The sequence below is a fragment of the Polychytrium aggregatum genome (genome assembly GCF_025602895.1).
Source record: "Polychytrium aggregatum strain JEL109 chromosome Unknown BJ171scaffold_42, whole genome shotgun sequence".
Classification (NCBI taxonomy): Eukaryota; Fungi; Chytridiomycota; class Chytridiomycetes; order Polychytriales; genus Polychytrium; species Polychytrium aggregatum.
In genome coordinates, this window is record NW_026516244.1 from 207,754 (window position 1) to 235,476 (window position 27,723).

Below are 27,723 nucleotides of genomic sequence, written 5' to 3' on the forward strand. Positions count from 1 at the left end.
AGACGCTCGCTCATCGATCCAGCGAGTTGCTGGAGGGGCGAAGAGCAATCCGACAGACGACACCGGCAAGCATCCGTTCGGGCGAAAGCTGCAGGAGCATACGGCCGACAAGCTCCGGCAGGGTAATTTGGCGGTAAGTCCTCTGGCGCTGGGTCCTTTGTGCAGCGGAATACAGCCGGCGGTGTCGATGAGAGCCAGACTGCACCGCTGGGGCCGGATGGCCCGTCGGGACCTGCAGGGAGGGCGGGATTCCTTGGATGGGTGAAGCGGAGCCTCGGTCCACTGACCATGGGCGGGTGTGGGAACTGGCCTCTGGAGCGAGCGGGAAAGCGGGCTGCGGACCTGAGAGTGGGTGGTCAGAGTGGGCCTCGGACGGAGGAGAGGAGCGACCGGAGAAGGCAGACGCAGCGGGAGACGGCATTCAGGGCTGTGAGTACTCGCTGAGACGGCAGGGTGGTCGAGGAGTTGATGGATGGGACGGAGGAGCCGAGCGGGGGATACCCGAGACTGACGGGAGTCGACGGGAATCGACGGGAATCGACGGCCCTGTCGATCAGCCTGCCGGCGAGGCACTGTCCTCGATCGCATCTGATTCGGGACACTAGTCGATCATCAGAGGGTGATCGCAGATGCAGTGGGGAGAGGAGGTGGTTGTACGATCGGCGTGGGAAACAGGCTGGCCCGCTCGTTCCTCTGATCTTCACGGGCGACGGCAGGCGGGAACCGATATCGATTGCTCAGCCCGGCGGACGGAGGTGACATTGCACTGGATCGACTCCGACTGGCGCCGCAAGGAATCGCTTTCTGCTGGCATTGCACTCAATCGACCCTTGCTGACACTGCATTCGACCTCCTCGGGCCAGCGTCGCCTCGACAGCACACCCCAATCACAAGCACTCCCCGGGCCGATCAGCATCCGGAAAAGCATGAGCGGCATCAGCAGGGTTGACATTAACATCAGAATCACACGGCGGGTAGACTGTGGCCAGAGCAGAAATATCGACATGGGCGTGGGGATCAGACAGCCGAGGCTGTTCGACAGTCATCGACAGCGGCATGTAGCTGCCCGACGGCCCAAGTACACTCGCAGGACGGGCAGAGTGACCCCGGCTGGTCCGCTGCAGCGGGTGCAGACTGCCAATCTGGCTGTTTGCACGGCGACGGCAGTGTGGGAGGGTCGACGACCACCACCAGAGCCGATGGGGACCAGTCCGCCGCCCGAATTTATCGGTTTCATCGTATCGCATCGATTGCGACGATTGCGACGATTGCATTTATTACACCCATTGCATCTATTACACCCATTGCATCTATTACACCCATTGCATCTATTACACCCATTGCATCTATTACACCCATTGCATCTATTACACCCATTACACCGATTGCATTCATTACATCCACATCCAGTCGTATCCAGTCGTATCCCGCCGTGTCCCCTTCGTATCCCGCCGTATTCCATCGCATCTCACCGATATATAAGGCCTCCCACCCGTCCGTCACCCCCTCCTCCCATCGGCATCGCTGCCAAGTGCCGTCCTGCGATCGCTGGACCGCCGTTGAGCCATCACATCCTCGCCGCCTTGCTATCGAGCCGCCATCGCTGCGTCGTTATAGCTCGGTCTGATCCGCGTTCCTTTCCCGCGAACACATCTCTCAGCCTCAGAAGTATAACCGCTCAGCATTGTGAGCAGAGTTACTCCTCTCTCCGAGCACCCTCCCCCCTTCCCCGCCTGAACATCCTCCCGTCCTCGGCATCTTCGGTTTGTCTCGGCCCTCTCTCTCTCTCCTCCGTCGGCACTCCCGATCCACGCACGTACTTGGTCATCCCGCAGATCGTCTCGCTCACTTGCCGCCGGTCTTGCTACCCTCCACTTGCCAGTCCGCCGCTCCTCGCCTCGGCGGTTTCCACTCGCAACACCATGCCCAAGGCCGAGTCCACGGATCCTATCAATGCCATCGAGCCCGATCGCCTGGCAGTTCCTCACGACGTCCCGCTTTGCCACCCCCAACACCCAGGTTCCACTGCGACTCTGACCAACAGTGCCGCCTCGCTGCAAAGGGAGACCTTTGACGCTGCCGGTCCCCTCAACGACAATCCTACCCATTCAGTGGATCCTCTGTCGCCGGCATCCGCCGAGGGGTCTTGCCAATCATCGTATGAATACACCGGATCTCCTCCCACCCAAATGCAATCGGAGCAGAGGTCAAGCTCCTTGATATCTCCCCGTGACGGCGAAACCAGTCCCCTCAGTCCCCTCAGTCCCAGCTCTGTCGGCCCCGGCAGCTGCAACATCGCCACGAGCTCCGATCGGACTCTGAAGCTTGGTTCGGCGGGCGCCTCGGTGCCATCATCGCCCAGTGGCTCCCACGGCAGCCTTCGGCTTGGCTCAGGCAATCGGCCCGGCTCACCAGACCGGCTCACACGGCGAGGGTCCGAACAACGATCCGACTCGCATGAACCCTCAACATGCACCTCCTTTCGACGCGAGTCCCTGGATGCTGCCACCACCCTGCGACGGAACAGTTCGCGGCGCTCGATGGATGCCAGCCGCGACGGTCTCGTCCTGCTGCGATCCCCTCGCCGGGTTTCCTGCGAATACCAGGACAAGACTCTATCCGATATCCAAGAGATACAGCAGTTACGCCGTGGACAGGTCGACCCGCTGAGCTTCAAGCGGAGCAGCCTTGCCATTCTCGATAAAGTCAAGTCCATCTTTAACCGACGGAGCCGTGACCTAGATAAGCCTGTCCCCGTCGTGCAGTCGCCAAAGCGGTGAGTGAGTGGGCGAGCGAGTGTGCCGCCTGTGAAATAACGCACTAGCGAATGTGCTGCCTGTGAACAGCGTACTCGCCGCTGATGTATCTTCGCATCTGCGGTGGCACGGACTGCTTTTGCTTGACTCCAGACGGCCGTCGTTTGAAACTCGCGCTGCTCCGGATCCGCCTCATCATCCAAATGACGATGCGACTCTCAAGCCCGTGACCCTCAAAGAAAGGCGCTGGAGCTTTTCCAGTCCGCAAGCCAAGGACTGATTCGGCCTCGTCCGGGACGGCCATAGGCTATTCACAAATCAAACCACATTCTCCTCGGGCGGTATACGGTGGCATCATAACACCGCACTAGTTCACAGCTACACTCTCTGTCAAAACGAACGGAATGAAATGAAGCAAGACACTCTGTATTTACGGCAAGCGACGACTCGAGTTCGATTTTATCTTCTGGATTCTGAATACACCCATCTGCGTCGTCTCGCATCCGGCGGCGGTGGTGGTGGAACGGTTTCAAAGTACTTGGCAGGCCCGAGTCGCCACGAGCACGACGTATCCCCCTTCGCTTGCTCCCACGAGGCATTCCCAAAGTCAACGACAATATCGTCTCCAGGGTCATATGCTCTGTTTGGCCATGCCGTTTGGTCGTGATAGACAGTGGATGGGTGTGTATTCAGGATCCAGAAAGAGTGACTACCCCGACTCGACAACAGGCTGGCCTCGCGGTCGGGTGGAGGTTCTGGTGCATTTGCTCGGCCTGCATCGCCAATGAGTGGCGTGCTGGGGAATAATCAAAGCGGACTGACGGGCTAGCACTTCTCAATGACAACGGCTGTGCCGTAGCAGCACACTTCGGTCATTCCCTGGACGACTTCCTGGCAGTCGAACCGGATGCCGATGACTCCGTTTCCGCCAACCTGGGCAGCCTCTAGAGCCCCAAACGCAAGCGCGGCGAGGAGTGGAAAGTGGGAAGGATTCGTTGTTAGTGAGTGGTTGAAAATACCAAGTCGCCGCTGGGACGTTGCCTCCGACGGCATCAGGCTCTTGGACCCGGTCGCATTTCTGCAGACCCCTGCCTGCCAGGCTCGAGGGGAGGAGATGCGGCTTACGTTGCAACAGCCGCACAAAGGCCGTTTCTCTCGACTTTTCGGCCATCTCGAGATAGATGGAGTTCTCGCCGCCTGCCAGGGCAGCAAAGCCGCCGATGATGGCCTTGCCGACCTGCATGGAGAGGAGACCGGGGGAGAGAGCCAAGGACAAAGGCCATCAGTAATAGCCACGATGTGCGGCGGATCAACAGTGCTGCAGAGTCTGTGCTGCTCGTTCAAGCCCTGTCTCTTGACCAGGCTGCCCATGGTGCGTTCAACATACGTTGGGATTCCGGACGGTGATGCCGCGGACCATGCCGAGATTCTGTCTGATCGCGAAGCCAGGCAGCTCGTTGCCGGTGGTGGTGAAACGGCGGTCGACGGTGGAAGCCATGCTGGATATTTTGGAGCAGCTGAGATGTCTTGCTGAGATGCCTTGCTGAGATACCTTGGGCTGACCGCGATGCCTTGGGGCGACGGGGAAGGCGTTTATATCGTTCGGCTTCGTTCGCTTCGAGATGCCAAGACCTCGCGTTGATCACGACCCTTGCGCCGCGAGCAAAAACAAGCCAACCCGCACCTTCCTCCTCTCGCTCCGTCTCACTCCATCTCACCCGCCATCGCACCGGCCTGCGCCTGCCCTGCGTCTTCCCGGCGTTTGCCCTGCACGGACCCCCAGCCAAGCGACAAGCCGGCAGCCAGCAGACCAGCAATCCAACGAACCAGCAGCCAGCAATCGGCTGCCAAGAAAGTCCTGTGCCCTCATGCCAAGAACTTGCGGCCTGCGACGTGCCCCGCGATGGTCGGTGGTCGGTATCTGGCTGCTCTTGCTGCTTGTTGTTTCAGCGACGGCAGCAACGGCAAGCCATTCCGATCTCAAATCAGAAAGCCAAGCACAGGAACATTCTGCGCCGGATGTCTCGCAGGCCGAGCAGGCTCCCTCGGCCTTTGAGAGGGCTCTCGTCAACCTGACCCTGGCGTTCTCCAGCGGCCACGCTTCATATGCCGACGCTCTCGACTCGTACGGCAGCGGGCAGAGCGACGTTATCGATGGATTCTTTTCGTCGACGAGCGGACACAACAACAACTGGGCAGTTCTGGTAGGTCGTCCTCGGGCCAGAGTATCGAGTCTCGATCGTGGGCAGCAGTTTGCCTGCTCAGGAGGACCCGCCCGTCTCACCACTTACCCCTCCCCACCTTACCGCTCTGCCCGTCTCTCGCCGGTCGGCTATCGGTGGTGGTGACGGCGGTCAGGTTTGCACCTCTCGATTCTGGTTCAACTACCGCCATATTGCCAACACGCTGTCGATCTACCGGACGGTCAAGCGGCTCGGCATCCCGGACTCCAACATCATTCTGATGCTCTCGGACGACGTCGCATGCAACCCGCGCAACCGGTTTCCGGGCACGGTCTACAACAACGCCGGGCGGATGCTCGATCTCTACGGCAGCAATATCGAGGTGGACTATCGGGGCTACGAGGTCACCGTCGAGAACTTTATCCGCCTGCTCACCGGTGAGAGAGACTATCGCACTCATTTGGTCACATTGCGTCCCCTTGGCCACATTGCATCCGCTTGGCCACATCGCATCGCATCGCATCGCATCCCTGTTCTCGGACCGGGTGGACCTTGCGCCTGGGGACTCCGATCTTGACATTCGGCCGTGCCATCGTTGCATCCCAGGGCGCCACGATCCCTTCGTCCCGAGATCCAAGCGACTGCTCACAAACGATCGCAGCAACATCCTGGTTTTCATGACCGGCCACGGCGGCGACGAGTTCCTCAAGTTCCAGGACTCTGAGGAGATCGGTGCCTACGACATTGCCGATGCCTTTGCACAGATGTACGAGAAGCAGCGCTACCACGAGATCCTGTTCATGGTCGACACCTGCCAGGCCGCCACCCTCTACAAGCGCATCTACTCGCCCAACATTCTGGCGGCGGCCAGCTCGCTCAAGGGCGAGAGCTCGTACAGCCACCATCTGGACAGCGAGATCGGCGTGGCTGTTATCGACCGCTTCACGTATTTCAACCTCGAGACCCTCGAGCGTGTCAACCGCGGAGACCCAACCAGTATCCGATATCTGGTAAGGATCCCTTGCCGTGGTTTACCGATCGATTTCTCTCGCTCGATTTCCGGCCGCGTCCTGCTAACAGATCCACCGATGGATCCCCGTTTGTGCGGGTGGTTTTTTGGTCCCAGTTCGACTCGTACAACCCAACGTATATGCTGTCCACCCCGGGTATCCGCACCGACTTGTTCAACCGCGGGCTGCCGCAGACTCTCGTCACCGACTTTTTCGGCGGCGTGCAAAACATTGAGCTGAGCAGCAGTCGTTATACCCTGCTGTCGTCGCGCGCAGCCGCCGACTCGGCGTCAACCGAGCCACTGCCGAAGATCGAGGAGCCTGCTCGGGCCCGCGCCGATTCTGTCGAGCCGATAGCGCTGTCGAAGGAGCGCAGGGTCGAGCCAGTGCCGATGCACAGCCGCACGGCGACTTGGCTTTATCTGGGTGCCCTTGCTGCTGTCGTTGGTGCAGCATGCACCGTGTTTCAGAATGTCTAGATCTGGCGTCGCCTCGTATGGCATGAACAAACTGCACCGCCTGTGGAAGTGCACTGCACGGCGCAAAGCACAGCACCCCATGCGGTTGTCCCAAACAGAAGCAGAGGAAGAAAGCCGAGCAGTGTTTGATTAGCGGGGCCTGGTGCCATGTCTTACAGTCGACCGCATGCGCCCGCAGAGGATGCTCATCTGACTGGGGCTGCCAATCGAGATGCTCTTTGAGCAGCGCGCTCCATACACGATCTCGTTCCTCCCTTGCCAAGCGGATTAAATACGAGCATGAGTGCGTGGCATGTGCACATGGAAGGATGGGGGTGATGGTGATGGTGGTGGTGGTAGTGGTGGTCATCTTGTATTTGTCATTTATGTCAGTGAGTGCGGGCCGTCAGCGTCGGTTCTTGACAGCGAACTGTCACGGCGCTTGGCCATGTCCCTTCATTCCTTAGCGGCCGCAGGCTTGGAAGTGTTGCGTGCCTTTCCCTCCTGAGCGGGGCCATCGTGATTTCGGCGGCCACGGCTTCCGCCAGCGCTTGATGATCGGCCAGGGTATTGGCCGCCGTTCTCGCGGTTGTTGCGGTTGAAGTGCCCGTTGCGGGCATTGCCGCTGCTGCTATCTCTGGGGCCACGACCGCCGGTCTTTCGGCGCTCCTCGCAGAGAACATTGGCACCGCCGACCGTGACGGTCTTGCCGATCAGGGCGCTGGCCTCCTCGATCGTGGCAAACTCGACAAAGGCCATGTTCTGTGCAGAAGTGGAAGGGAAGCCGGGCATCGTAAGGGTAAGTCGCGGTCCAAGCCGATCTGCCAAGTCCGTGTGTTGGTTCTGGTTTCGATGGGCCGTGGTGATGAAGTCACAAAAGCTCTCTCGGGCGACATCCGTGGCCCCGCCACGTTGAGCACTGTGCATGCCATTTCTCAGCGGACTCGCAGCATCAAGCACGCACCTTGCCCGGCAAGACCTTGACGTCCTTGACCTGACCGTGCTTAGAGAAGAACTCCCTCAGGGCCTTGTTGTCCGTGGTTTCGCTGAGCCCCTTGAGGAAAATGGAGTGTCTTTCGATATCTGCATCATCGACAGGCACATGAACGCAGTCCGGGTCAGCAGAGTCAGCCAAAGGAGATCGGAGCTCGTCAAGCTGTCGTCAGGCATCTGGACCTACCCTGGGTGCGCTGCTGGCGCCGATTGTCGTTTCCGCCGCGGCGACTCTGGACGGGCTGGAAGGCCTGGCCCTGGTTCTGGGCATCGGCATTCTTGTCGGCATCGGTCTCGCGAGCGGCGGCTGCATTCGTGGACGACTGGCCGGCAGTGTTCTGGGAAGCAGCCGACCTTTGGCCCTCGTTCTTGCGGTGTGACTGGCTGGAGTTGGGGGCTTTGGAGACGGAGGCGACCTTGCCGACGACAGGGGAGACTTCGGCATCGGTCCAGCGGTTGACGTTGGTAGCAGCAAGGCCAGCCCAGGTCTTGGGCAGAGCCGGCTGCGCGGCAGCAGGGGCAGCCTCGGCATGCTGCTGCTGGTGCTGCTGCTGTTGTTGCTGCTGCTGGTGCTGCTTCTTGCCACCGGCCTTCTTGGGCTCAGGGGGAAGCTCGATTGGAGCAACCTGGGGCTTGGGCACGGCATTCCAGGCCGACTTGATGGGCTCGGGCTCAGGGACAGGAGCGGCAACCTCGGGCTCTGGGGCCGAGTCGTCCGCAACGATAATCTCCTCCTCGACGGCCTCCTCTTCTTCAACAGGGGCCTCCTCGGGCTGCTCACCGCCAGCAGGAACGGATTCCTCCTCGATTTCTCTGGTCTGGATCTCCTCCTCCTCCTCGGCGGCAGCCTCCTCGGGGACATCGACAGCGGATTCGGGCTCAGCGGCAGGCTCAACAGTTTCGTCCTGGCCAGCCGGCTCCTCAGCAGCCACCTCCTGGTCCAGCTCGGGCTCGTTGTCGACCTCGCCGACGGGGTCCTCGGCTTCCTCAAACTCGCTGTCAATGTCCTCCTTCAGGAACCGGAAGATGTCGTTTCGGACATAGTAGCCGTTGGGCTGCTCGGCCAGCACAAACGACTGCGAGAACTTGTGCGAAGGCCCGCCGTTGTTGGACATTTCACCGAGGACCTGGACAAGAATCGAGCCTTCCAAGGAGGGCTGGCTGTCGACGTTGGAGACCAGGACTTTGCAGTCCTGGAAGTTGATCTCCTTGATGCGCTCGTGGATTTCCTGGTGGTGGGAGGCGAACGGCCAGGAGAGATCGACCGAGATCAACCCGAGATCAAGACAGGCGAGATGGTGAATACGATACCAAAGGACAGGGACGAGCGATCGCGTTCGAAAGAGTGGGATACGATTGGATCGAGCAGGCAAGAAGAGAGCGGCCAGAGTGTTGGCAAGGGTACTGCTGTACCTGCTGGCCATGGGCAGCCTTGACTTCTTCGCCTTCGTGGCCGTGAATGAAGCTGGACTTTTTGTTGTAGAAGCAGTGGAGGCGCGATGGATCGCGGTTCAAGAAGGTGTAGTATTCTTGGACAAACAGCCATCCGACCTCGAAAGAGTCGACCTGGCTCCTGCTGGCAGTGGCGGCTGTCATGGTAGGCAGAGGTTTATGTGCAGGCGTGATGCAAAAGGAAAGAGATCTGTGCAGCGGAGGACGGTTGGATGTGTTGGATGTGCAGATTGACGGCGTCAGTAGGCAGTGATGAGGAGATTGAGTCGAGCCGAAGGGAGGCACACACGATCAGAGCGAGACTCAGAAGCAGAGCGAGAATCAGAATCAGAGCGGATCCGACGAGGGGGGGAGGGCAGCCGTCGGCTCTGAACCTGTCCCGACAAAGCGATGCAAACGAAGCTGAGCACACTGATCGATCGGTCGTCCCAGTTGTGGTGTGGTGGTGGTAGCATCAAGGCATCGGATCGGTCCGGTCCGGTCGGGCTCGGGCACCAGGCCAGCCCGCCCTCGGCTGGACAGCGCCAGGCGGGGGAGCGAGCCAGGGACCGGATCGAGAGCCGAGCTGCGATGCCGGACACGGACCAGGACCGGAAACAGGCCGATCGACGCAGCGGCAGGTCATGGCACAGATGCCGGCGAGCAACTGCAGTGCCGGCGCCCGAGGTAGTCCACACCAGCAGCACTTACACAGAGGGTCTCTATGGGAGGGAGGTGGCGGGAGTGATGACGCTCTCAAGATCAGGGGAATCTCGGTTGCCGATGCAGGCGGGCATCGACGGACAGCGGCCGAACCAGCGCCGGCTCGAATGGCGGATCGAGCCGGCTCCAGAGGCACGTGCCGGCAGTGCGACGCGGCACCGGGAAACGGGCACGCTCCTGTTGGTGTGTTTGGTGAGGCCGTCGATGCGCACTTGCAGCCCGGCGGGGTGGGGTGGGGTCGCTATTGAGCGCAGTGTCTATCCTGTTGAGCGGAATACAGTGGAGTGGATTGCACCTATTCGCGCTCCCGTCGCCTGTGGGATCGACATTCTTGCCAGCGGCAGTGCAGCGACCCAAGAGACACCCGCTGGTGAACGCTGCTCGGCCCTCTGCCCCGACATGGTCCGTTTTACTTTTGGATGTATTATTCATGACTCGCAAGGCGGCACGGCAGCGCCAAAACAAAATGCACGAGCAACACAGTGTCTAGGCGAGCAGACGGTTCTCGGTGCTCCGCACCGGCAGGCCCTCCCAGGCTGTATCGCGCGGGAGACTCTCGCCCTTGACGACGAGCGAAAGTGGGTTGACGTCGACGTCGTCGGCAATGACAACGTCGTAGAGCACGATCGTCTTGGTGCGGATGTTGCAGTTCTTGCCGATTTCGATCGGGCCGAGCTTCATCACGCGGTCCTCGAACAGATGCGTCTGGAAGCCGGTGAGGCTGCCGACGGTGCAGTTGTCGCCGATCGTCACGAGATCGTGCTCGGTGATGTCGGTGGTGCCCCAGAAGATGTTCTTGCCGAGCTTGCAGCCCAGGAGCCGGAAGACCGACGAGAGTATCGGCGTACCTGTGAGCTGGACGAGGAACGGCGCAATGTTCTGCTCCTGCATGCCCGTCAAGAACTCGGTGCGGCGCACAAAGTTGGAGTACATTGGCTGCTCCGTCTTCTTGTAGCGACCGATCAAGATCCACTTGAGCACGATGAAGAGCGTCAGTTCCAGGATGAACATGACAAAGGTAAACCACGGGAACAGCACCATTTTCTCATAGTGGCCGAGGGTCTGCGAGAACAGGCCAAGGGCAAAGTACTGGATCTGGAAGTACAGGAACAGGGACTGTGTCGTGGCCGGCACCAGGATACGGAAGGCCTCTGTGGAACGTGGAATCGAGAGACTGTCAGATCCACGAACTGTGTGGCGGCAACAGCACAAGCGTCGCCACGCGGCACGAACTTGCACCGAGGTACTTTGAATCGCCGAGCCGAGTTGCATTCGACAATTAATGCTTCCCTCTTCACACCTCCACCCCATGCGGCCGTATGTTGGGCCACTTACCCCAGATGTATCGCTGGATGCGCATGCCGAGGCTGGGGTTGTACGTTGCCGAGCTGCTGAAGCGGTCGTTTCCACTCTGGTTCCGGAACGGGATGCGAACGGCCTCATTGCCGAGCCAGGTCTCGCCCTCCTTGGTATAGTATCCAAACTCGAGATTGAGGGGATATCGTGGTGGGAGCGAGGCAACGCCTAGAACACCGAGAGCAGAAATATCCGATGAGAAACCAGCAGCCAGGGTGGCAGCACCAATAAAATGCGGCGTTTGCTTCCTCTGGAGCTTCATCAATACGCAAACGTCCCCCCCCCCACTTACCCAGAAGCGAGTCGGGCTCCATAAAGGTGTTGGGCGGAACCAGGGCCGAGTTGCCGACGAAGCTCTTGTCGCCGATGTGCACGGGCCCAGTGCTGTACCAGCCGCATGAGATATGCGGAGGGGCAATGATGGCGGCATCGGCAATGAAGGAGCCTTCGCCAGCCTGGAAACACCGATACCAGATAATATATGTGGCGGGTGAGAATGAGGCGCGGCGGGTGTGGGGTACCGGACGGAATGTATAAATATGTGACGAAGTGCGATGTGTATAGCGCTTGGAGAGCCAGCAGCACATGTACAACGCTCCAAGCGATCCGTTCCCAACCTGATAGCAACAACTGCGACAAAAAAAGGCGCAGACTCACCGTCAGCAGCTCGCCCGGGAAAGGGCTGAAGAAGGCCACTTCGGCATACTTGCCCAGACGGCATCCCATGACCCGAAGCCATGGCACGACGTATTGGGTGTTAAAGACCGACTTGTAGGTGACAAGCATGTCGTGGTACTGGATCGTATGGGAGTCGGGCCCAGCAAGAGAAGAGACAACGCCGTACAAGACATCAATAATCGCGCAACAAACCCCGCATCTGCGTTCTCAGGGAGAGAAGCGGCACATTGCAATGCGGCCACAGGATCGACAGTAAGACACTCACGTAGGCGTCGAAGAGGTAGTACTTGATGTACGTGAACGAGACCAACGGGATGCGTTCGGCTTCTACTCGGCCAAGCAGTATCCACTTGAGCACGACGGCAAGAAGGAGCGAGAAGACAATGTTGCTGTGTGATCATGGAGGAGTGCAAAGGTCAGTCGGATACTGGCACAGGCCCACGGAATGTGAGGTGGTTCATATGAACTGGAGTTCAATCAAAGCCAGTGATCCAAAACAGAAACACCTACATCAGGGCAACAACAGGCGCAAAGAACCACACAAAGCTAATGTTGAGCACCGAGGTGAGGTAGATGAACAGCAAGAAGCCCGGATAGTACGTCAAGCCCTTGAGGAGCTGCGCCAGGAACCAGGAAAAGACCATCGCTGTCGAATAGGCACTGGCGTAGAAGAAGCTGCAGGAAGAAAGCATCGTGGCTCGGTACTCGGGCTGCTTCTTTCCATAGTCGCGGCCAGGAGAGCCGCCCCAGTAGCGGCCGGCCTCAAGAACGTCGCCGCCCGAGAGCAGCGAACCAACCTGGACCTCCGAGTCGTCGCGCATCACGGCGCCAGCCTCGACAACTGCGCCGGCGCTGACGACACAGTTCGAACCTGTCGCAGTGGAGCGAGGAGTGCATCGGAGTGGAGGGGTGCCGCAGAGTCCGTTAATGAAGGTCTCCTCTTGAGGTTCTGGACATCGATGTGCTCCATCCAGCTCCGCCAGTAGCACTTACCAATCTTGATTTTCTTAAAGTGGACGTATCCGTTTGCGTATTCGTACGCCACCACGGTGGCATCGTTTCCGATGGTTGAGCCCTCGCCCATTTCGAGCAGGTCAAAGCCGTCGACGTGGATGCTCAGAATCTGGCAGTCACGACCGATCTTGGCACCGAGGAGGCGGTGGATGAACGGAAGCAAGAACGAGCCCTGGAAGTCCGACAGGTTCAAGCTCACAACCAGGGTCTTGACGATCCACCACCGCAGGTAACGGAGCGAGTAGATCGGCACCGAACCTTCTCGGGCGCGGCCGACGAGCAGCCATTTGAGGATGATAACCAGCACGATAGCAAGGATGCGGCCGATCGACGAGACTACCATGAACGAGAGCGCCGAGGCAGCCACATAGTGCCACTCCCAGAGGGTAATCTCGTCGTCAAAGCTGAACAAGAAGATCATGCTGATGTAGAGCGATGCACCGCTCAGGAAGGTGTTGAGATACAGGCTCGCGGTCTGCACCAGTGTGCACAGCAGCTTGGCCACAATGGACGGGTAGTGCACCTGGGCGGTCTTCCGCAGCCGACTGAAGCGCTTGCTCTTGCGGTTCTGTCCACGCAGCTCAGACTGCGCCGTTGCCAGAGTGGCGAGTTGGGCGATGGTGGGGTTCTCGTAGAGGTCGCGGACGCTGAGTCCGGCCAGTCGAGGGTGCTTACGGAGAACACCGATGGTCTTGGCCGCAAGGAACGAGTCTGGGGAGTAGAACGAGATCCATGATTAGACTCTGCTCGTCGCTCATACAGGATTGCAAGGCGGTCACAGCGAGCCGAGTGGGGCACTTACGTCCGCCAAGGTCGTGGAAGAAGTTGTCGGTCTTGGTGATCTGATCGTTGCCCAGCAGGTCCCTCCACACGGCAGTGATGACATCCTCCATCGAGCCTTGGATGAGCTCGGGGTTGTCCATAAAATTTGAGTCGCTTGGCTTCTCTGCGGTCGGTCTGCTATCAGAACTCACGGGAGCAGTGATGGGAGGCAGCTTCTTGCGGTCAATCTTGCCGCTGGTCAGGCGCGGCACGTCCTCTGGGAGCATGCGCTGGAAGACCGAGGGGATCATGTACGGTGGCAGAGTGGCACGGAGCTTCTCGCGGATCTTGCGGTCGTCGATCTCGTGGCACCAGGTCTCGAGCACCAGATAGGCAACGAGGGTCTGCTCGGTGCTGCCAGTGTCTGGGTTCGGTGCGGTCCAGACGTGAGCGATGGCGCTCTGGATTCCGTCACAATCCGAGAGATTGGACTCGATCTCACCGAGCTGGGGGGAGCGAGGGGAGAGAAACCCCAGAGTGGGTCAGTAAGATGAAGTCGCAGAGTGCGGTGCCGTGATGCAAAGTTGATGGATCGACATGCCAACCGCGGCATGGGCATGGCTCGATCATCGACGATCATCGACGAGCAGTGCGGGCAGGATGGACAGGACAGCGTGCGATGCTCACCTCGACGCGGAAGCCGCGGATCTTGACCTGGCAGTCGATGCGGCCAAAGTACTCGATGTTGCCCTCGGGAGTGTATCTGTGGACCAGAGCACACATCATGGCATGTCGATGAGACACGGAGCTCATAGCGATGTGTCGGTCATGGCCAAGGCGTACCACCCTCGACAGGGCCAAGTGGGACAGGCACATTTGCTGGAGCAATGATGGTGCACACGATCGTGACCGACAGCATACCTGACGAGATCGCCGGTCTTGTACATGCGTCCGCTGGGATCGAAGGGGTTGTGGATGAACTTTTCGGCAGTGAGGTCGTCTCTGTATGGGGAGAGAATGCAGCGTCAGCGCCACGGAAGCAGCAGCGAGCCGAGGGGCAGAATCGAGAGCAGTTCGTGGGGCGAGCAGTCGGACGCACCTGTTGATGTAGCCCTCGGCGACACTCTTGCCTCCGATGACGAGCTCGCCCATGGCGCCGATGGGAACCAGGCGGTTCTTGGAGTCGACGACGTACGACGTGTAGTTGATGAAGGGCCGGCCGATGGTCATCTTCTCAACAGGCTCGGAGATGTCGAGGTAGGTGGAGCTGCAGGTGGTCTCGGTGGGGCCGTCTGGGGCAGCGCAAGTGGGATAAGTGTGGTGAGTGTGTGATGAGTGTGTGATGAGTATGTGATGAATGTGTGGAAGATCGAGCATCGTCTGTCTCACCGGGACTCTGGTTGCCCCCAGGTTCACCGCACCATTCCACACACCACTCCACACAACAACAGCACTTACAGGTGTTGAAGATCTTGCGGCCCCTCATTCGGTAGCGCTGCACAATGTTTTCTTGGGCAGCCTCGCCGCCCAGCACAATCATCTTGACCGAGGGCATCTCGCCGACGAGGATGCCGAGTTGGCTCGGGACGCAGCAGAACACGGTGACGCTGTACTTTTGGATGTGCTTGGGCAGATCGGGGCCGGCGTAGATCATGTCCTTGGTCGGGATGACCAGCGAGGCGCCTGTCGAGTACGCCATCCAGATCTCCTCGATCGAAAAGTCAAAGCTGTGGGAAAAGTTCTGGAAGACACGATCTTTGTGTGTCAATCGGAAGAGCTCTCGTTCGGCGACGACCAGGTTGGCGATGGCGCCCTGGCTGATGAGCACGCCCTTGGGCTTGCCCGTCGTTCCACTGGTGTAGATGATGTAGGCACCATCGGAGGGCTTGCGGTTAACGGAGAGGTCGTCGATGGTGATGGCGGTGGTTTCGTTGCCCGGAGAGTTATAGATATCCAAGACGGCAGAGTACAGAACCGGCACGGTCAGGAGGATGGTGCTGCCGGAGACGCCGAGCTTGTCGAGCTCGGCCGAGACCTTGTCGCAGAGGGCGTCGTCGACGATGACAGAGACCTTGGAGGCCGAGTCCATGATGATGTAGGCGGCACGCTCGGGCGGGGTCTTTTCGTTGTCGATGGGGACATAGGCAGCGCCAGCGAGGATCACACCGAGCATGATGGCAAAGCCGACGATGGACTTTGGGAACATCAGGGCGACGCGGTCGTTGGCCTGAACGCCGCACTTTTCGATGAGATGCTGGGCGATCAGCTTGGACAGATGGAAGAGTTTCTCGTAGTTGATGGACTTTGTCTCGTGGATCAGGGCCAGAACACGCGGGTGCTTCTGGACGGTGCGGACAAAGATGTTGGCCAAGTACTGGTCGTCGCTGGGGAGGGGCTGAGGGGAGAGGTTGTTGGCGTTGCTGAGCACAAGCAGACGCTCATAGTCCTCGGGGCAGATGACGTTGAAGCTGTCGAGGGGCATCTTGCGGAAGTTGGGGTGCTGTGCCAGCGACTCGAGGAAGGCCGTGACGGAGCCCTCGATGTTGACCAGCGCCATCTCGGCGGGGGAGAGGCCGGCAAATCCGACTGCTTTCGACTGGAGATGGACGAGCTCATCGACGAAGGGCGAAAGCCCTGGACACGGAAACGGGTGTCGGTGTGCGAATCGGAATGTGGTTTGGTACATTGGGTTGCGAGGCGTTGGTGAATGCAAAAGATTGGATTCGTGAGCAGAGGGATCCATGAAGGGCCAAGGCATGTTCATGATAGGGCAGGACAGCGTGTACAAAACATGGGGTGGCGGCGTGGTTCTCACGGCAGACACAAACCTGACCCAAAGTCTCTGGACGAGAACGTAAGCGATGCAAAGTTGGACTGAAAGTCGCCGGTCTCGGACCAGGCGACGGCCATTTCATGGACATCGTTGTCGCTGAGCGGGAGGTTCATGAAGAGCGCCCCGAGCACCACCCGGTGGATCTGGGCAAAGGTCGAGGCCAGCTCCACCGAGCACACAAACGTAATGGACGAGAACGACGAGAGATTGACGATGCTGAAATGCAGATCCAGCTTCTCGGCCGAGTCGTGGTAGCGGGACACGAATGCGGCAAAGGCAATCGAGATGGAAGCGGTGTAGTCGTGGCACTTGAGGTCCTCGCCGACGACCGAGAGGCCGTCGAGCACTCGCTTGGTCAACATGTGCTGCGACGTGGTGAAGCGGAGCCGGGAAACTTGTGCCGCGGAGGGGGTTCGTGGATGCCGAGCACCAGGAGGGAATAGAGTTTGCCGGAGGAAGGAAAGGCCTGGGGCAGAGTTGTGCTGGTGCTGGGCCTGAGCGACAGGGCGGCGCCGGAAAAGACGGCGATATATATAGGACACCCGCGGCAAGGCCAGAAGCACACGCTCCCCACTGCTCCGCGCGGGGCTGCATGGTGCTCCTTGCTGAGGGCAGGTCGTCCTTGTCGAGGGTGTGGAGCCGAGCCCCTTGCTGGGCGCGTCAGCCGAAACAGCGCCTCAGCAGCAACGGCGTCGGCAGAGCGAAATCAACAACAGCAATGGTTCATCGGAAAGCACTGGATTCCTCCAGCGATTCACCCCGATCCGCCTCCCTCCTCTGGCCATCAGCTCGATGTGCCCATCGCCGGCCATCCTCCCGTCCTTCTCCCCGCAGCCCTGGCCATCTGCGAAATCCCCTCCCCACGGCCAAAGGGTGCCCTCAGGAACCCTCATTCGCGGTGCGACACTGGGCGTTCGTCAAGCCCGCCCACAAGCCGAGGCGGCCCGTCGGCGCTCTGTCGTCGCAAGGGCGTGTCCCTTGGCGCTCATACACATCGACGCCAGCGACTTCCGCCGGCCATGCACATCGGACCATGGCCAGCCCCGGCAGCCAGCCCGCATGTCCCAGACGCTCATCTCTCATGTCTCAAGCCCGTCGCCCATGTCCTGGCCGACCTGGAGGCTGCATCGTCCATCCCTCTCCTTCGCCCTCGGCGAGGCAGACCAGAAAGACCCCAAGCCAGGAAAAGCGGAAAGCAGACCACCCTTGTCGCCGCTGCAACTCGCCTCCAGCCGGCAGCTGACCACGATCCCGTCGCCTGGGAAGCATACAGCGCCGCGCGGGAGTTTGGCTCGCTGTCAGGGCCGTCTCGCCGGGCAGGTCACCAGACCGGCACAAAAAAAGAAAGGCGCGTGCCACAGCAGACACAGCCGACGCAGCGGACACAGCGGACACAGCAGACGCAGTTCAGACAGCACAACGACACAGCACACAGAAACGCGTCTGGAGTGCCACCGGCGATTCTGCCGCGATTCTGCATCGATTTCGGCCTTGCACATCAGGAATCAATGCTGCCCATGGAGGTGGATCTAAAGTTCGAGCTTGTCTGCTGTTCGCGGCCGTCCAGATCGGCCTCGTGCCCCGGCGATGTTGCGATCGCGCCGTTGCTCGATTTTGGTGGATTCCCCTCCACCACACCCGCTCTCTGAGATGCTAAGTACTTCCACCCGCATCGGAGAGGCACCATCGGTGCTCCACCCCCTTCTCATCGCGCCATATCGGCAGATGCGCCACTCGGAAGGTGGCCACATTGCCGCTTCCCCGTCCTCTCCCGCTCCGTGCTGCTCTGTTGGGACACTCCGGTCAGATGACGAGGAAAAAAAGAAGGATACGGAGAGAGAGAGAGGCGTCGCCCTCGTGTTGGTGTTCGCGGAATCGTTCGTGGGAAAGGAGCCATTGCGGCGCGAGGGCCAGCGCAGAATCATCGCATGCACGATCTCGCAAACGAAGCGGCTCCTGGAAAGAAAGGGACCAAAGAAGACGGGCGGCTCGGGAAGGCGCGTGATCTGTGCGGCGAGCCGGTGCTGAGCGAGACCCTGTCCGGCTACCGCTTGATGCAAATTGCGATGCACTGGATTCTCACCCTATGGCTGCGATCCTTCCACCGACACACGCCCCCCGCCAGTCGAGCCAAATCACGGCGGCTGTGTCTTGGCAGCATCGGGTTTGCCCTTGCCGAATGAAATCGGATTCCCCGTGTGGCGTCGCTGCTTGGCAGCACCACCCCGACTCGTGTCTGCGACGGCCGTCCCAGTGCGAAGGTCGCTCGTTCAGGTGCTCGTCTGATCTCGTGGCAGAACAGATTGCTTGGCGGGCACGAGCGCATCCGTTCACAGCTTCGAGAGATAGTTGATGGACTGAGGCCCGGCTGCCTGAAGGGATCGGATCTGGCTGATTTCTGATCCGCGAAGAGATTTCGATACGGTATCCTGTTCGACCGACCCATGGCTGCTCAGTCGATGCTCTTCCCCCTCCGTCGTCAACGACTCGGCCTTCAGTCTCCGCGCTTGGCCTGTCAGGCACTCTCGGATTTTGCTCGGGTGGGTGACAGGTCGGTGCGGGACCTGGGCAGGCTGCCTCGATCGGTCACGCATCCGTTCTCCCGGGTGGCCAACAAGATCGACGCAGATTTGGTGAGCACCTTGATTTCCGCAGAGCCGACGCTGCTCTTGGGGTCTGGCACCTCAACAATCGCCTTGGACGGAACAACGATGTAGATGATGTTGAGCAAGATCAGCTCGAACGTCGGTGGGATGTAAACCCCCATCCGTCCAAAGGCGACCGACATGTTGGGCACAGTCGACTGCAGGCAGAATCCCATCCCGAGCAGGATTGTGAACAAAAACCTATCATTCAGAGTTGCCGGGTGAGTAAGCGTGACGGGGAAATGTAGCCGTTGCGTTGATGGGTATCGACAGAATAATCTACAGACGGTCGACCTATCGACCTGTAGTGCTTTGCAGCAAATGCACACAGCTCATCGTCGTTGGTGCTCTCCGAGGATGCCTACCAGAGGAACGCCTGCAAGTACAGCAGCCGAGATACCAAGAGACAGAGCCCGATCCGTTCTCTTCTGAGTTCACTGTTTGAGCTGACGGTCGTGTCGCGAAGATTATGGGGAGACAGCAAAGTCATCGATCCGCTGAGGGCAGCGCGAAGACGGTTGAGTCGGCGGAAGAGAATGGTGGTGTATACCAACAGTGTTCCGCCGACAACAACTGAGAGCACGATCTGGATCAACGAGCGCAACGGAAACAGCGACGCTAGCTGGGTCGACACAAGAAAGAGCCCAAACACGATCGTCCAGCAGACGTAAAACACAACGTCCTGCAGGGCGACATCGGGGATGGAAGATCAAGCCCGTGTCAGCAATACTGTTGATCACACAAACAAAAGCATACCGCACGACCAGACCAATAGAGTCTCGAGTTCGTAGAGTGCCTTGCAATCTCCCCCCCCCATACTGGCTCCTCTGGCCGAAGCGTTGGGAGTCCTGCAGCTTGCATCGCTGTCCGATCCCGGCCAGCTTCAAGTGCGTAAATCATATCGGCGACGGCACGTACCCAGGCCCGTGAATATTCCGATACGCCGAGTGCCTTGAGGAGTTTCGTGTGAATCAGAAGAAAACAGCTCGCACACGCCACCGTCAGCAGAAAGTTGTACGTTTGGGAGAACTTGATAAGGACCGAGAACTGAAGGGGTTGTTGAGATCAGCGCGTGAGGCCCGCCAGTCCGAGCTCGAGGACGGGCTGGTGCAAAAGCGGATAAAGGTCGGAATCGCAAACATCATGTGGCTGCTTTCTTACCATAACATCGGCATTAATGTTGTTCAGATAGTACATGTGCGGCTCCACCTCAAAGAACTCGACGACGAACATGGCTGTGACGATCTGGGCTCCGGAAGTATCCGAGTAAGGACTCGGCCGTTTGCACAGATACGACACAGACTCCTGCTATGCCTTCCGCCCATCCCTCTCCTAACAATGACGAGTGTTGGATGAGATTTACCAGAGAAACCGACAGAACGGCGACGTTGAAAGTGGTACGGCCCGAAGGAGGCACAAGCTTGGTGATAATAAATACGAGATTGTAGACCTGGATGAGCGATGCCAGAGAGACTTCGATTCTCTGGATAAGAATACTGAGATCAACAGAGAGGTCCTGCATCCTGTGATTTGATTCCCGCTATGATGGGCCGCAAGTGGATCGTCCGAAGGCAGACAACAAGGCCGAGTGACATTCTATAACGGAAGGCCTGGGCAAAAGGAAGGGCGAAGCGCCGTTGGATGGCAGGTGGCCGAGCAATGCACCGCCGACCAATGGGTCCAAAGAAATGGTCCTACTACAGCTTCCTGACGTGCGAAATTGAACCACAATGTGACAATGGACGCAGCATATATGTAGAGGAAAATTGACGGCTGGGGGGGTGGGGACGTCATCGCCCGGATCAAGATACACGAGATTGGGATCGTACACTGAAGGAGCAGAGCGTGACCAGAAATCTGACAGTGGTTCATGGGGGCGGTTTTCGATGCAGGTGGTCGAACTTCATGAGCGACGATCGACTTGCTCGCCATGCAACTGTCACGATGTCGCTGTTTGATACGCTGATTCGACGGATTGCGGGATGCCAACGACATCCATCTGAGTATGAGCGCACCTGCGGGGTGCTGATGTCGCCAACTGAACTCGTCTTGACGGTGGGTCTGATCAAAGCACCTGGGGCACCTCAGGGCCAGGACTTGCAACACAGGAACCAGGGCGCTCTGTTTCGTTGTGCAAACTCCATGGCCAAGGCCGAACAAAGTGACGCGCAAGCCACACAGAGGAAACCGGGGCTGATGGGGGTGTGGCTCGAATGCCCCACGCCCGGCTCGATCCCGAGGGTTTGTTGCACAGGCCCGAAGCAGCCCGCGCCGCCGCTTTTGGGCAGACGACGCGAGACGCGCTGGGGCAAGCGCGTCTGTGCGACGGCGCCGGACATATGCCGGGGCGGGCTGTGTCGGTGGAGGGCGGGCCGAGGCGAGAGCGTTCTCGGCGCAAATTTCGGGCAAGCCGCTCTTTTCCTTTGGCTTTTTTTCCCTCCTCCAAAATTTGCAAAAGCCTCATAACTTGACCCCCCCCCAATTACCGCCTCTTACGAGTAACATCGCCGTTCCCCCCCTCCAGAAGGAGCACCAAGGAACTTGAAAACTAAACCCTCTATCACACACGATATAGACTGGAGCTATATTCGAAATGTACGACTCTGGCCTATCCGATGCTGCCCGGATATTCGATGCCTTGACGCCGGCGGCCCAGCAAGACCTGCTGGAGATCCTGGTGCGCAAGGCCGCGCTGAACTCCCCATCCTTCCAGAGCCATCTGGGCTCCACATCCCCGCATTCGTCGCTGACGACACAAACTTCAACGTCGGCCTCGGGGCTATCACAATCCTCTTCGACACTGATATCGAGCGCTGGCCACGACCGGTCGTTCGACAGCTCTTCGGACCAGCAGCGGCCCTCGACCGGCCCGCTGGCAGCCCCATACCAAACCTCGACCGACACATGGTCCCGGATTGTCAACACCGTCGAGTACCTGCGCCAGCAGTCGACCCTGGCGTCGACCGCAGCCTCGTCGCTGGCGCTGCTGGCCCCCTTTGCCGGCTCCGGCTCGACCTACGCCTCGCCCGAGTCCCTGACAGGCGACGCCGTCTATTTCCAGCCCCACGCCGAGATCCAGCCGATCCTGGCGACGCTGCGCATCATCCAGCGGATGGACGCTCGCCAGCTCTTTGACGATGTCCAGGTGCACCTGAACGGGACCCGCGGCAAGAACAACGCCAACAGCGTGGACTCGAAGGTGAGTCTGATGTGGATGTGGATGTGGATGTGGATGTGGATGTGGATGTGGATGTGGATGTGGATGTGGATGTGGATGTGGATGTGGATGTGGATGTGGATGTGGATGTGGATGTGGATGTGGATGTGGATGTGGATGTGGATGTGGATGTGGATGTGGATGTGGATGTGGATGTGGATGTGGATGTGGATGTGGATGTGGATGCTGGGGGTGGTGGATCCACTGCTTCAACACATCTGCTTCAACACATCTGCTTCAACACATCTGCTTCAACACATCTGCTTCAACACATCTGCTTCAACACATCCGCTTCAACACATCTGCCGCTGGCACCGTCTGTCGCTCCGGCGATCCCACATCCTCGCTCTCGTTCGCCCACTCACTCATGACCATGCTCGGTTGCTCACCTCCTCACCGCCGCTCCTCCCACCGCCGTTCCTCCCCACCGCCGTTCCTCCCAGACCCTGCCCAAGGGCGCCAATCCCTTTGCCCACGTCGAGACCGAGGTTCTCAACATCCTGCTGCAGACGCCGTACATCCTGCTGACCCCCAAGAAGCCGTCCAAGGATCCCAAGGACTCGCGGCCCAGCACGCCCCTCGGCTCCCGCGACGACGCCTCGCCGCTGGTGGCCCAGATCATCCAGGCGTCCATCTACCTGACGTCGCTGATCGAGGCCATCATCACCACCCACAACGACCAGATCCTCAAGAACATGACCGACAAGACGACCCTGACCGAGTACGAGAAGGTCTCGGTGCTGGTGTGGGAAGGCGCCTCGGGCATCCTCCGGGACGTCATCAAGCTGCGCGAGTGGGACCCCGAGCTCGGCAAGTGGCACGATGCCCGGGCCATCTACAGCTCGCTGATCTCAAACTCGCAGCTGTTTGCCAACGCGCTGCTGAACTTTGTGGAGTTTAGCTGGAAGATCCTGAAGCCGACGTTTGTCCCAAGTGAGTGCCTGGCTGGGTGCGGCGGGCGCCGTGCGGAATGCCGTGCGGAATGCAGTGTGGGAGGCATCGCCGAATCGGTGCCAGATGGGTGCAGTGCCGAATCGGTGCCGAATGGTGCAGTGCTGAACGCTGCCTGGGCCGGGACAAACATAACATTGTCTGCAGGAGAGCATCGTCGGTCGCTCGGAGGTATCCTTCCGCCAACACACCCACTCATCACTTCGCCATCATCCCACCATCTCTGCCTCCCACCTGCCTCCCGCCTGCCTCCTGACTGCAGAAAAAGCCGAAAAGCCTCCTCTCGCCGACCAGAGCTACTTTGCCATGGCCGACGCCCGAGACCAGCCGCCGCCGTCGCCCACCTCGGCCCGCAGCTCGATGGAGAGCCACCGCTCGGTCAACCTCGGCCGCGACAACAGCACATCCAACAAGCGCCGCTCCTGTGAGTGCTGGGTGTGTCGAGTGTGCTCGACCGGCTGCTGTCCATGGCACGCAGTATCGTCCGTCGCCCATTCTGGCCTGCCGCCCGCATGCTGCCTCTCTTTCTGACTCGCTCTGCCCTCCGCTCGTGCGGCTCTACTTTGCATGCTCGGCACTCTGTCCTCCGACACGCCGTCCCTGGCTGCTCCAACAGTCGGTGCCCGTCTCCTCTACAAGTTCAACCAGCTCACGCAGAGTGTTGACAAGCGCAAGTCGCTGCAGTCCATGTCCTCGGACGACGAGTCGTTCTTCTCTCGGGCCTCGTCGCGGCTGACCCACAGCACCGACTCGGAGGTGCAGCGCACCCAGCAGAGCCTCGACATGCTCCGACAGACTTCAGACTCAAACCCCGCCTCCGAATACTCGCGCGACGGCTCCGAGTCACGGCACCGACGGGTTGCCTCGGATGCACCGCCGCAGCTTCCCGAGATCGACGTGCGCATCACCAAGAAGGCACCTCTGGCGGTAAGTCAATCGGGCAGAGCCGACAGTGGTGTGCTCGGCGACATCGCGACGGCACATTTTGTGTCGATGTGGCAGCCATCGCTCGCAGGCTGACTGACAGCCAAACACGTCTCTGACATCTCGACACCACATTCATTCGACAAAGCCACCGGCTCCTGAAGCCCCGATTCCATCGACCTCATCCCAAAGCGGCTATTGTAAGTAGACGGATGGTGCTGTACAAGGTATGACATGACGATTTACAACGTTCTAACCTCCCTCCACAATCATCTCATACTCGTGATATTCAAGCCTCGCGCCCCCGCTCAAATTCTCAGATCCTCCAGAAGCCCTCCGCCACAGGCGTCCGTCTGCGCGTCGTCAGCAACGAGCCCTGGGGTGTCAATCTCCCCAGCCAGGAGCAGGAGATTCCCAACACCAACCGCTGGTCGCAGATGGTCAACGAGACCGTCCAGCCCGTTGGCCAGGTCGCCGAGGGACACCTGTCGCGCCGCCGCCGCTCCAACAACATCCAGGACTCGCTCGACATCGACCTCCCCTTCCAGATGCCGGCGGGACCTGCCGCGTCGAGTGACGAGTCGCTCCCGCAGCCCTCAGTCGACCTTGCCGATGTCGAGAGCGTCCCGTCGCCAACCACGTCGTCCAACGGCACACTGGGCCGCAGCAACAGCGCTGGCTTTGGCAACGCCGTCAAGCAGCTGTCCAAGAAAGCCAGCATCTCGGGACTGCGAGCGCTGCGGTCGTCGAGCTCGCGCCAGTCGCTGAACACCTCCGGCAATGCGGCAAATTCTGCCGGAGCAAACCAGCGCCGCTTCCTGTTCCCGAACCGGTTCAAGTCGACGGAGCGGCTCGGGGTCTTCCGCAACGCCTCGGACTCGGAGATGGAGAACGTCCGCAGCGCCAGCCAGCGCATCGAGCCGTCGGACGACGGCCTGACCGAGAGCGATGTCGAGCGACCCAGCGACTATGCGCTGTATGCCGGGCCTCGCGGGCTGGATCTCTCCCGCAAGGAAGACATCACGTCGGATGAGGAGAGCACGGTGCCGGCGACCAAGGCGTTCAAGTCGATGCGGGTGATTGGCCGCAAGGGAGCGCAGAAGATCCCGACAGTCAACAGCCGCGGCAAGCGCATCGGCATGTACAACAACGGCAAGCTGTCGTATGACACTGGTGAGCACAGCGGGGCAGCGGCGACACAGCCGACGATGGAGTGCACGAGGAGTGACCTGACCCGATGCTGATGCCTGGCTTGATGCTGATGCCTGGCCCGATGCTGATGCCTGGCCCGATGCTGATGCCTGACTCGATGCTGATGCCTGGCCCGATCCCTCCGCCACAGCCGACGACGACAAGGAAGAGTACTCTGGCGTCATCCAGGTGCGAGACAACATGCTGCATCTCAGCGAGGGAAAGCAAGACATCAAGATCATGGAGATTGTTGCCGGCAAGATTGTGATTGTCGCCGCCACGGTCGAGAAGCTCGTGGTCAGCCTCGCCGACGAGAACCTGCAGGGTAAGCAACGGGCGCAGGTTGTTGTGGGAGCGGAGGCCGGCCCGCGGATGTGTCGGCCGAGTGGGAGCCATGCGATCAATCTGCTCCAACACCAGACTGGGTCTGCTCGCCTCGCTGACACACGGCTCTCGACTGCTGACCCTCCCACGACCAGACCTCGAGTTTGTCGACTGCATGATCCACAACCACGGCTTCTTCATGAGCTCGCAGGACCTGATGGACAACCTCGAGGCTCGCTACGACATTGAGCCGCCGCCCAACGCGAGCACCGACGACATGGAGTACTTTCACCGTTGGAAGACGCCGATCCAGCGCAAGTGAGTACGGCGAGAGACAGTGGTGTGTCGCGGGAGTAGGAGGTCGAGCAAGCAGGTGGGAGGTCGAGCGAGCGGGTGGGATGGACTGCGGCCGACCGAGACGGCGGTCCCCGTGGCCCTCGCATCCTGCCTCGAAACCACCGCCGGCAACCTGTGCGCCGAAGGCTGAGACTCACGCCTGCCTCGCACTGCCATCGCTCATTCGTCCATCTGCCATCACTCATCCATCTGCCATCACTCATCCATCTGCCATCACTCATCCGTCTGCCTGCCACCCGTCTGCCAGGGTCCTGAATGTGCTCGCGCGCTGGGTCAAGCTGCAGTACGAGGACTTTGCCAACGACGCCGATCTCCGCCACAAGCTCGAAGAGTTCTTGACCATCGTCTGGGGCGACGGCTTCAAGAGCGAGGCCGACCGCATCCGCCGCACATGCATCACGCAGGCCGTCAGTCTTGCCATGAAGCGCAAGAACACGCCGTTTGCCGTCCATCTCGACATGATCGATGCGCACGGCGGCAGCGGCCTGGCGTCGATGGTCCAGCGGCTCGGCCCAACGAGCTGCCACTTTCCCCGGACCGACTCGCCCAACCTCCTGGACCTGTCGCCGATCCTGACGACGGGCGATGCACGCGACTATGCACGATATCTGACTGCGGTCGATGCGCTGTCGTTTGCGGCGATCACGTTCCCGGACTATGTGGCCAAGCTGCGCGAACCCCGACTGGTGGGCGAGGCCAAGGACGGGCTCCGGGACGGGCTGGCGAGCGGCCCCGAGGCGGTGCCGGGCAAGATCGACCTGTTTGCGCGCCGGGCCAACATGGTAAGTGGCGAGTGCGGCGAGTGCGGCGAGTGTGGGATGCGGGCAAGTGCGGAGCGACTGGGCAGCTGGGCGACACCATGCATCATGGCAGCCGAGCATCATGGACAGCGCCATGGTTCGCCGGCGCCATCGCCGCCACCCATCACCCCATCACTCCATCGCCGCCACCCTTCACCCCATCACTCCATCGCCGCCACCCTTCACTCCTCGCTCCACCCCATCGCCACCCTGCTGATCCGCGCGCACCTATTCCTCCCTCTGCAGATCCGCAACTGGGTCGCGCTCGAGATCTGCTCGATCGGCACCCTCAACGTCCGCCGCCAGGTCATCGAGCGGTTCATCCAGATCGCAAAGTACTGCATCGACTTCAACAACTTCCACACGGCCTTCTTCATCGTGAGCGGCCTCCTGACGCCGGCTGTCCAGCGGCACAAGAAGACCTGGGAGGCGGTCTCGTCCAAGCACATTGCCGCCCTCGAGACGCTCGAGAAGCTCATGGACCCCAGCGGCAACATGCGCAACTACCGCAAGGCCCTGGCGCAGGTGCGCGGACCGGCGGTGCCGTTCTTCCCGATGGTGATGAAGGACATTACCTTCCTGATGGACGGCAACCCGGCCATGACCAAGCCGCGCAGCAAGTCGTCGTCGCGGCAGCAGCAGCCGCTGATCAACTTTGAAAAGTACCGCAACATCTCCAAGATCCTGACCGAGTACCGCAGCTTTGTGGTCACCGAGAAGTACGACTTTGCGGTGTCGCTGGCGCCGCTGCTGCGGTTCATGTCGCATGGCAGCACGGGCGTGCCCGTCCTGAGCAGCACACCGCACCTGCGCAACCACCCAGAGGCGCTTGCCGGCGCGCTGGTGGAGTCCCGGCTGGTCTATGCCGACGACGAGTTTGTCTTCTGGCAGAACATTGACGTGCGGACATCCAAGGTCTCGGCTTCGGCGGTCACCGGCAGCGGTGTCATGGCTGCCACCATGGTCTTTGCCGACAGAAACGAGAATGAGGACCTCTAGTTACTTGATGAATTACCATTGGCGACGCCTTCCAATCCTCTCTTGAGCCCTCTATCCCAGCCCAAGCAGTTCTCTCTTCTCCCTTTCCCTTCTCCCAATGAGTATCTCCTTCTTTCTC

At 60.0% G+C, this 27,723-nt stretch overlaps 8 protein-coding genes across 8 annotated transcripts; 3 read left to right on the forward strand and 5 right to left on the reverse strand.

Annotated features, from left to right (window-relative positions):
* Window positions 1-1,922: 1,922 nt before the first annotated feature.
* BJ171DRAFT_602027 (uncharacterized protein) lies at window positions 1,923-3,239 on the forward strand (the record flags this gene model as incomplete). Its single annotated transcript, XM_053115132.1, has 2 exons — window positions 1,923-2,776; window positions 2,910-3,239. The coding sequence occupies 2 exons, from the start codon at window positions 1,923-1,925 to the stop codon at window positions 3,034-3,036; spliced, it is 981 nt and encodes a 326-aa protein (XP_052963234.1). The 3' UTR covers window positions 3,037-3,239.
* A 137-nt stretch (window positions 3,240-3,376) lies between these two features.
* BJ171DRAFT_519304 (uncharacterized protein) lies at window positions 3,377-4,401 on the reverse strand. Its single transcript, XM_053112331.1, has 3 exons — window positions 4,144-4,401; window positions 3,882-3,993; window positions 3,377-3,700 (listed from the first exon to the last, which is right to left on the reverse strand). Exons 1-3 carry the CDS (start codon window positions 4,252-4,254, stop codon window positions 3,582-3,584), a joined length of 342 nt encoding a protein of 113 aa, XP_052963235.1. The 5' UTR covers window positions 4,255-4,401; the 3' UTR covers window positions 3,377-3,581.
* Window positions 4,402-6,704, forward strand: BJ171DRAFT_519305 (peptidase C13 family-domain-containing protein). The gene is made up of 4 exons (XM_053112332.1): window positions 4,402-4,960; window positions 5,115-5,376; window positions 5,546-5,949; window positions 6,066-6,704. The coding sequence occupies exons 1-4, from the start codon at window positions 4,625-4,627 to the stop codon at window positions 6,426-6,428; spliced, it is 1,365 nt and encodes a 454-aa protein (XP_052963236.1). The 5' UTR covers window positions 4,402-4,624; the 3' UTR covers window positions 6,429-6,704.
* A 1,568-nt stretch (window positions 6,705-8,272) lies between these two features.
* On the reverse strand, window positions 8,273-8,996 carry BJ171DRAFT_427865 (uncharacterized protein; the record flags this gene model as incomplete). The annotated part of the gene is made up of 2 exons (XM_053107830.1): window positions 8,273-8,629; window positions 8,814-8,996. Coding segments are annotated over 2 exons (540 nt in total), but the record flags the coding sequence as incomplete, so codon positions are not given.
* A 962-nt stretch (window positions 8,997-9,958) lies between these two features.
* On the reverse strand, window positions 9,959-15,298 carry BJ171DRAFT_519309 (uncharacterized protein). The gene is made up of 12 exons (XM_053112333.1): window positions 14,823-15,298; window positions 14,464-14,656; window positions 14,286-14,366; window positions 14,052-14,127; window positions 13,405-13,870; window positions 12,582-13,313; window positions 12,099-12,459; window positions 11,854-11,977; window positions 11,568-11,705; window positions 11,203-11,365; window positions 10,890-11,078; window positions 9,959-10,705 (listed from the first exon to the last, which is right to left on the reverse strand). Exons 1-12 carry the CDS (start codon window positions 15,061-15,063, stop codon window positions 10,041-10,043), a joined length of 3,429 nt encoding a protein of 1,142 aa, XP_052963238.1. The 5' UTR covers window positions 15,064-15,298; the 3' UTR covers window positions 9,959-10,040.
* Window positions 15,299-18,433: 3,135 nt separating this feature from the next.
* Window positions 18,434-19,857, reverse strand: BJ171DRAFT_219117 (uncharacterized protein). The gene is made up of 3 exons (XM_053106465.1): window positions 19,612-19,857; window positions 19,243-19,524; window positions 18,434-18,892 (listed from the first exon to the last, which is right to left on the reverse strand). The coding sequence occupies exons 1-3, from the start codon at window positions 19,657-19,659 to the stop codon at window positions 18,713-18,715; spliced, it is 510 nt and encodes a 169-aa protein (XP_052963239.1). The 5' UTR covers window positions 19,660-19,857; the 3' UTR covers window positions 18,434-18,712.
* A 1-nt stretch (window position 19,858) lies between these two features.
* BJ171DRAFT_219102 (uncharacterized protein) lies at window positions 19,859-20,407 on the reverse strand. The gene is made up of 2 exons (XM_053106464.1): window positions 20,206-20,407; window positions 19,859-20,087 (listed from the first exon to the last, which is right to left on the reverse strand). The coding sequence occupies exons 1-2, from the start codon at window positions 20,362-20,364 to the stop codon at window positions 19,908-19,910; spliced, it is 339 nt and encodes a 112-aa protein (XP_052963240.1). The 5' UTR covers window positions 20,365-20,407; the 3' UTR covers window positions 19,859-19,907.
* A 1,028-nt stretch (window positions 20,408-21,435) lies between these two features.
* BJ171DRAFT_585500 (ras guanine nucleotide exchange factor domain-containing protein) lies at window positions 21,436-27,605 on the forward strand (the record flags this gene model as incomplete). The annotated part of the gene is made up of 10 exons (XM_053114365.1): window positions 21,436-22,041; window positions 22,503-22,992; window positions 23,273-23,434; window positions 23,627-23,937; window positions 24,083-24,134; window positions 24,229-25,107; window positions 25,277-25,450; window positions 25,605-25,767; window positions 26,054-26,588; window positions 26,853-27,605. The coding sequence occupies 10 exons, from the start codon at window positions 21,436-21,438 to the stop codon at window positions 27,603-27,605; spliced, it is 4,125 nt and encodes a 1,374-aa protein (XP_052963241.1).
* Between the last annotated feature and the right edge of the window lie 118 nt (window positions 27,606-27,723).

What these genes read in the sequence shown, in the direction of transcription:
- BJ171DRAFT_519304 (XM_053112331.1), bottom strand. Translation starts at nt 4,254, where the DNA reads ATGGCTTCCACCGTCGACCGCCGTTTCACCACCACCGGCAACGAGCTG. An exon ending in TCACCGTCCGGAATCCCAAC is followed by an intron (nt 3,994 to 4,143) that starts GTATGTTGAACG and finishes CTCTCCATGCAG; the next exon opens with GTCGGCAAGGCCATCATCGG. An exon ending in CTTTGTGCGGCTGTTGCAAC is followed by an intron (nt 3,701 to 3,881) that starts GTAAGCCGCATC and finishes TTGGGGCTCTAG; the next exon opens with AGGCTGCCCAGGTTGGCGGA.
- BJ171DRAFT_519305 (XM_053112332.1), top strand. Translation starts at nt 4,625, where the DNA reads ATGCCAAGAACTTGCGGCCTGCGACGTGCCCCGCGATGGTCGGTGGTC. An exon ending in ACAACAACTGGGCAGTTCTG is followed by an intron (nt 4,961 to 5,114) that starts GTAGGTCGTCCT and finishes GACGGCGGTCAG; the next exon opens with GTTTGCACCTCTCGATTCTG. An exon ending in CAACCAGTATCCGATATCTG is followed by an intron (nt 5,950 to 6,065) that starts GTAAGGATCCCT and finishes TTTTGGTCCCAG; the next exon opens with TTCGACTCGTACAACCCAAC.
- BJ171DRAFT_519309 (XM_053112333.1), bottom strand. Translation starts at nt 15,063, where the DNA reads ATGGCGTACTCGACAGGCGCCTCGCTGGTCATCCCGACCAAGGACATG. An exon ending in CCGCAAGATCTTCAACACCT is followed by an intron (nt 14,657 to 14,822) that starts GTAAGTGCTGTT and finishes GCGCTGCCCCAG; the next exon opens with ACGGCCCCACCGAGACCACC. An exon ending in GGAGCCCGACTCGCTTCTGG is followed by an intron (nt 11,079 to 11,202) that starts GTAAGTGGGGGG and finishes TCGGTGTTCTAG; the next exon opens with GCGTTGCCTCGCTCCCACCA.
- BJ171DRAFT_219117 (XM_053106465.1), bottom strand. Translation starts at nt 19,659, where the DNA reads ATGGGGGGGGGAGATTGCAAGGCACTCTACGAACTCGAGACTCTATTG. An exon ending in ACGAACTCGAGACTCTATTG is followed by an intron (nt 19,525 to 19,611) that starts GTCTGGTCGTGC and finishes GTCGCCCTGCAG; the next exon opens with GACGTTGTGTTTTACGTCTG. An exon ending in GGATCGGGCTCTGTCTCTTG is followed by an intron (nt 18,893 to 19,242) that starts GTATCTCGGCTG and finishes GTTCCGTCCAAG; the next exon opens with GCGATTGTTGAGGTGCCAGA.
- BJ171DRAFT_219102 (XM_053106464.1), bottom strand. Translation starts at nt 20,364, where the DNA reads ATGCAGGACCTCTCTGTTGATCTCAGTATTCTTATCCAGAGAATCGAA. An exon ending in CCGTTCTGTCGGTTTCTCTG is followed by an intron (nt 20,088 to 20,205) that starts GTAAATCTCATC and finishes TCCGGAGCCCAG; the next exon opens with ATCGTCACAGCCATGTTCGT.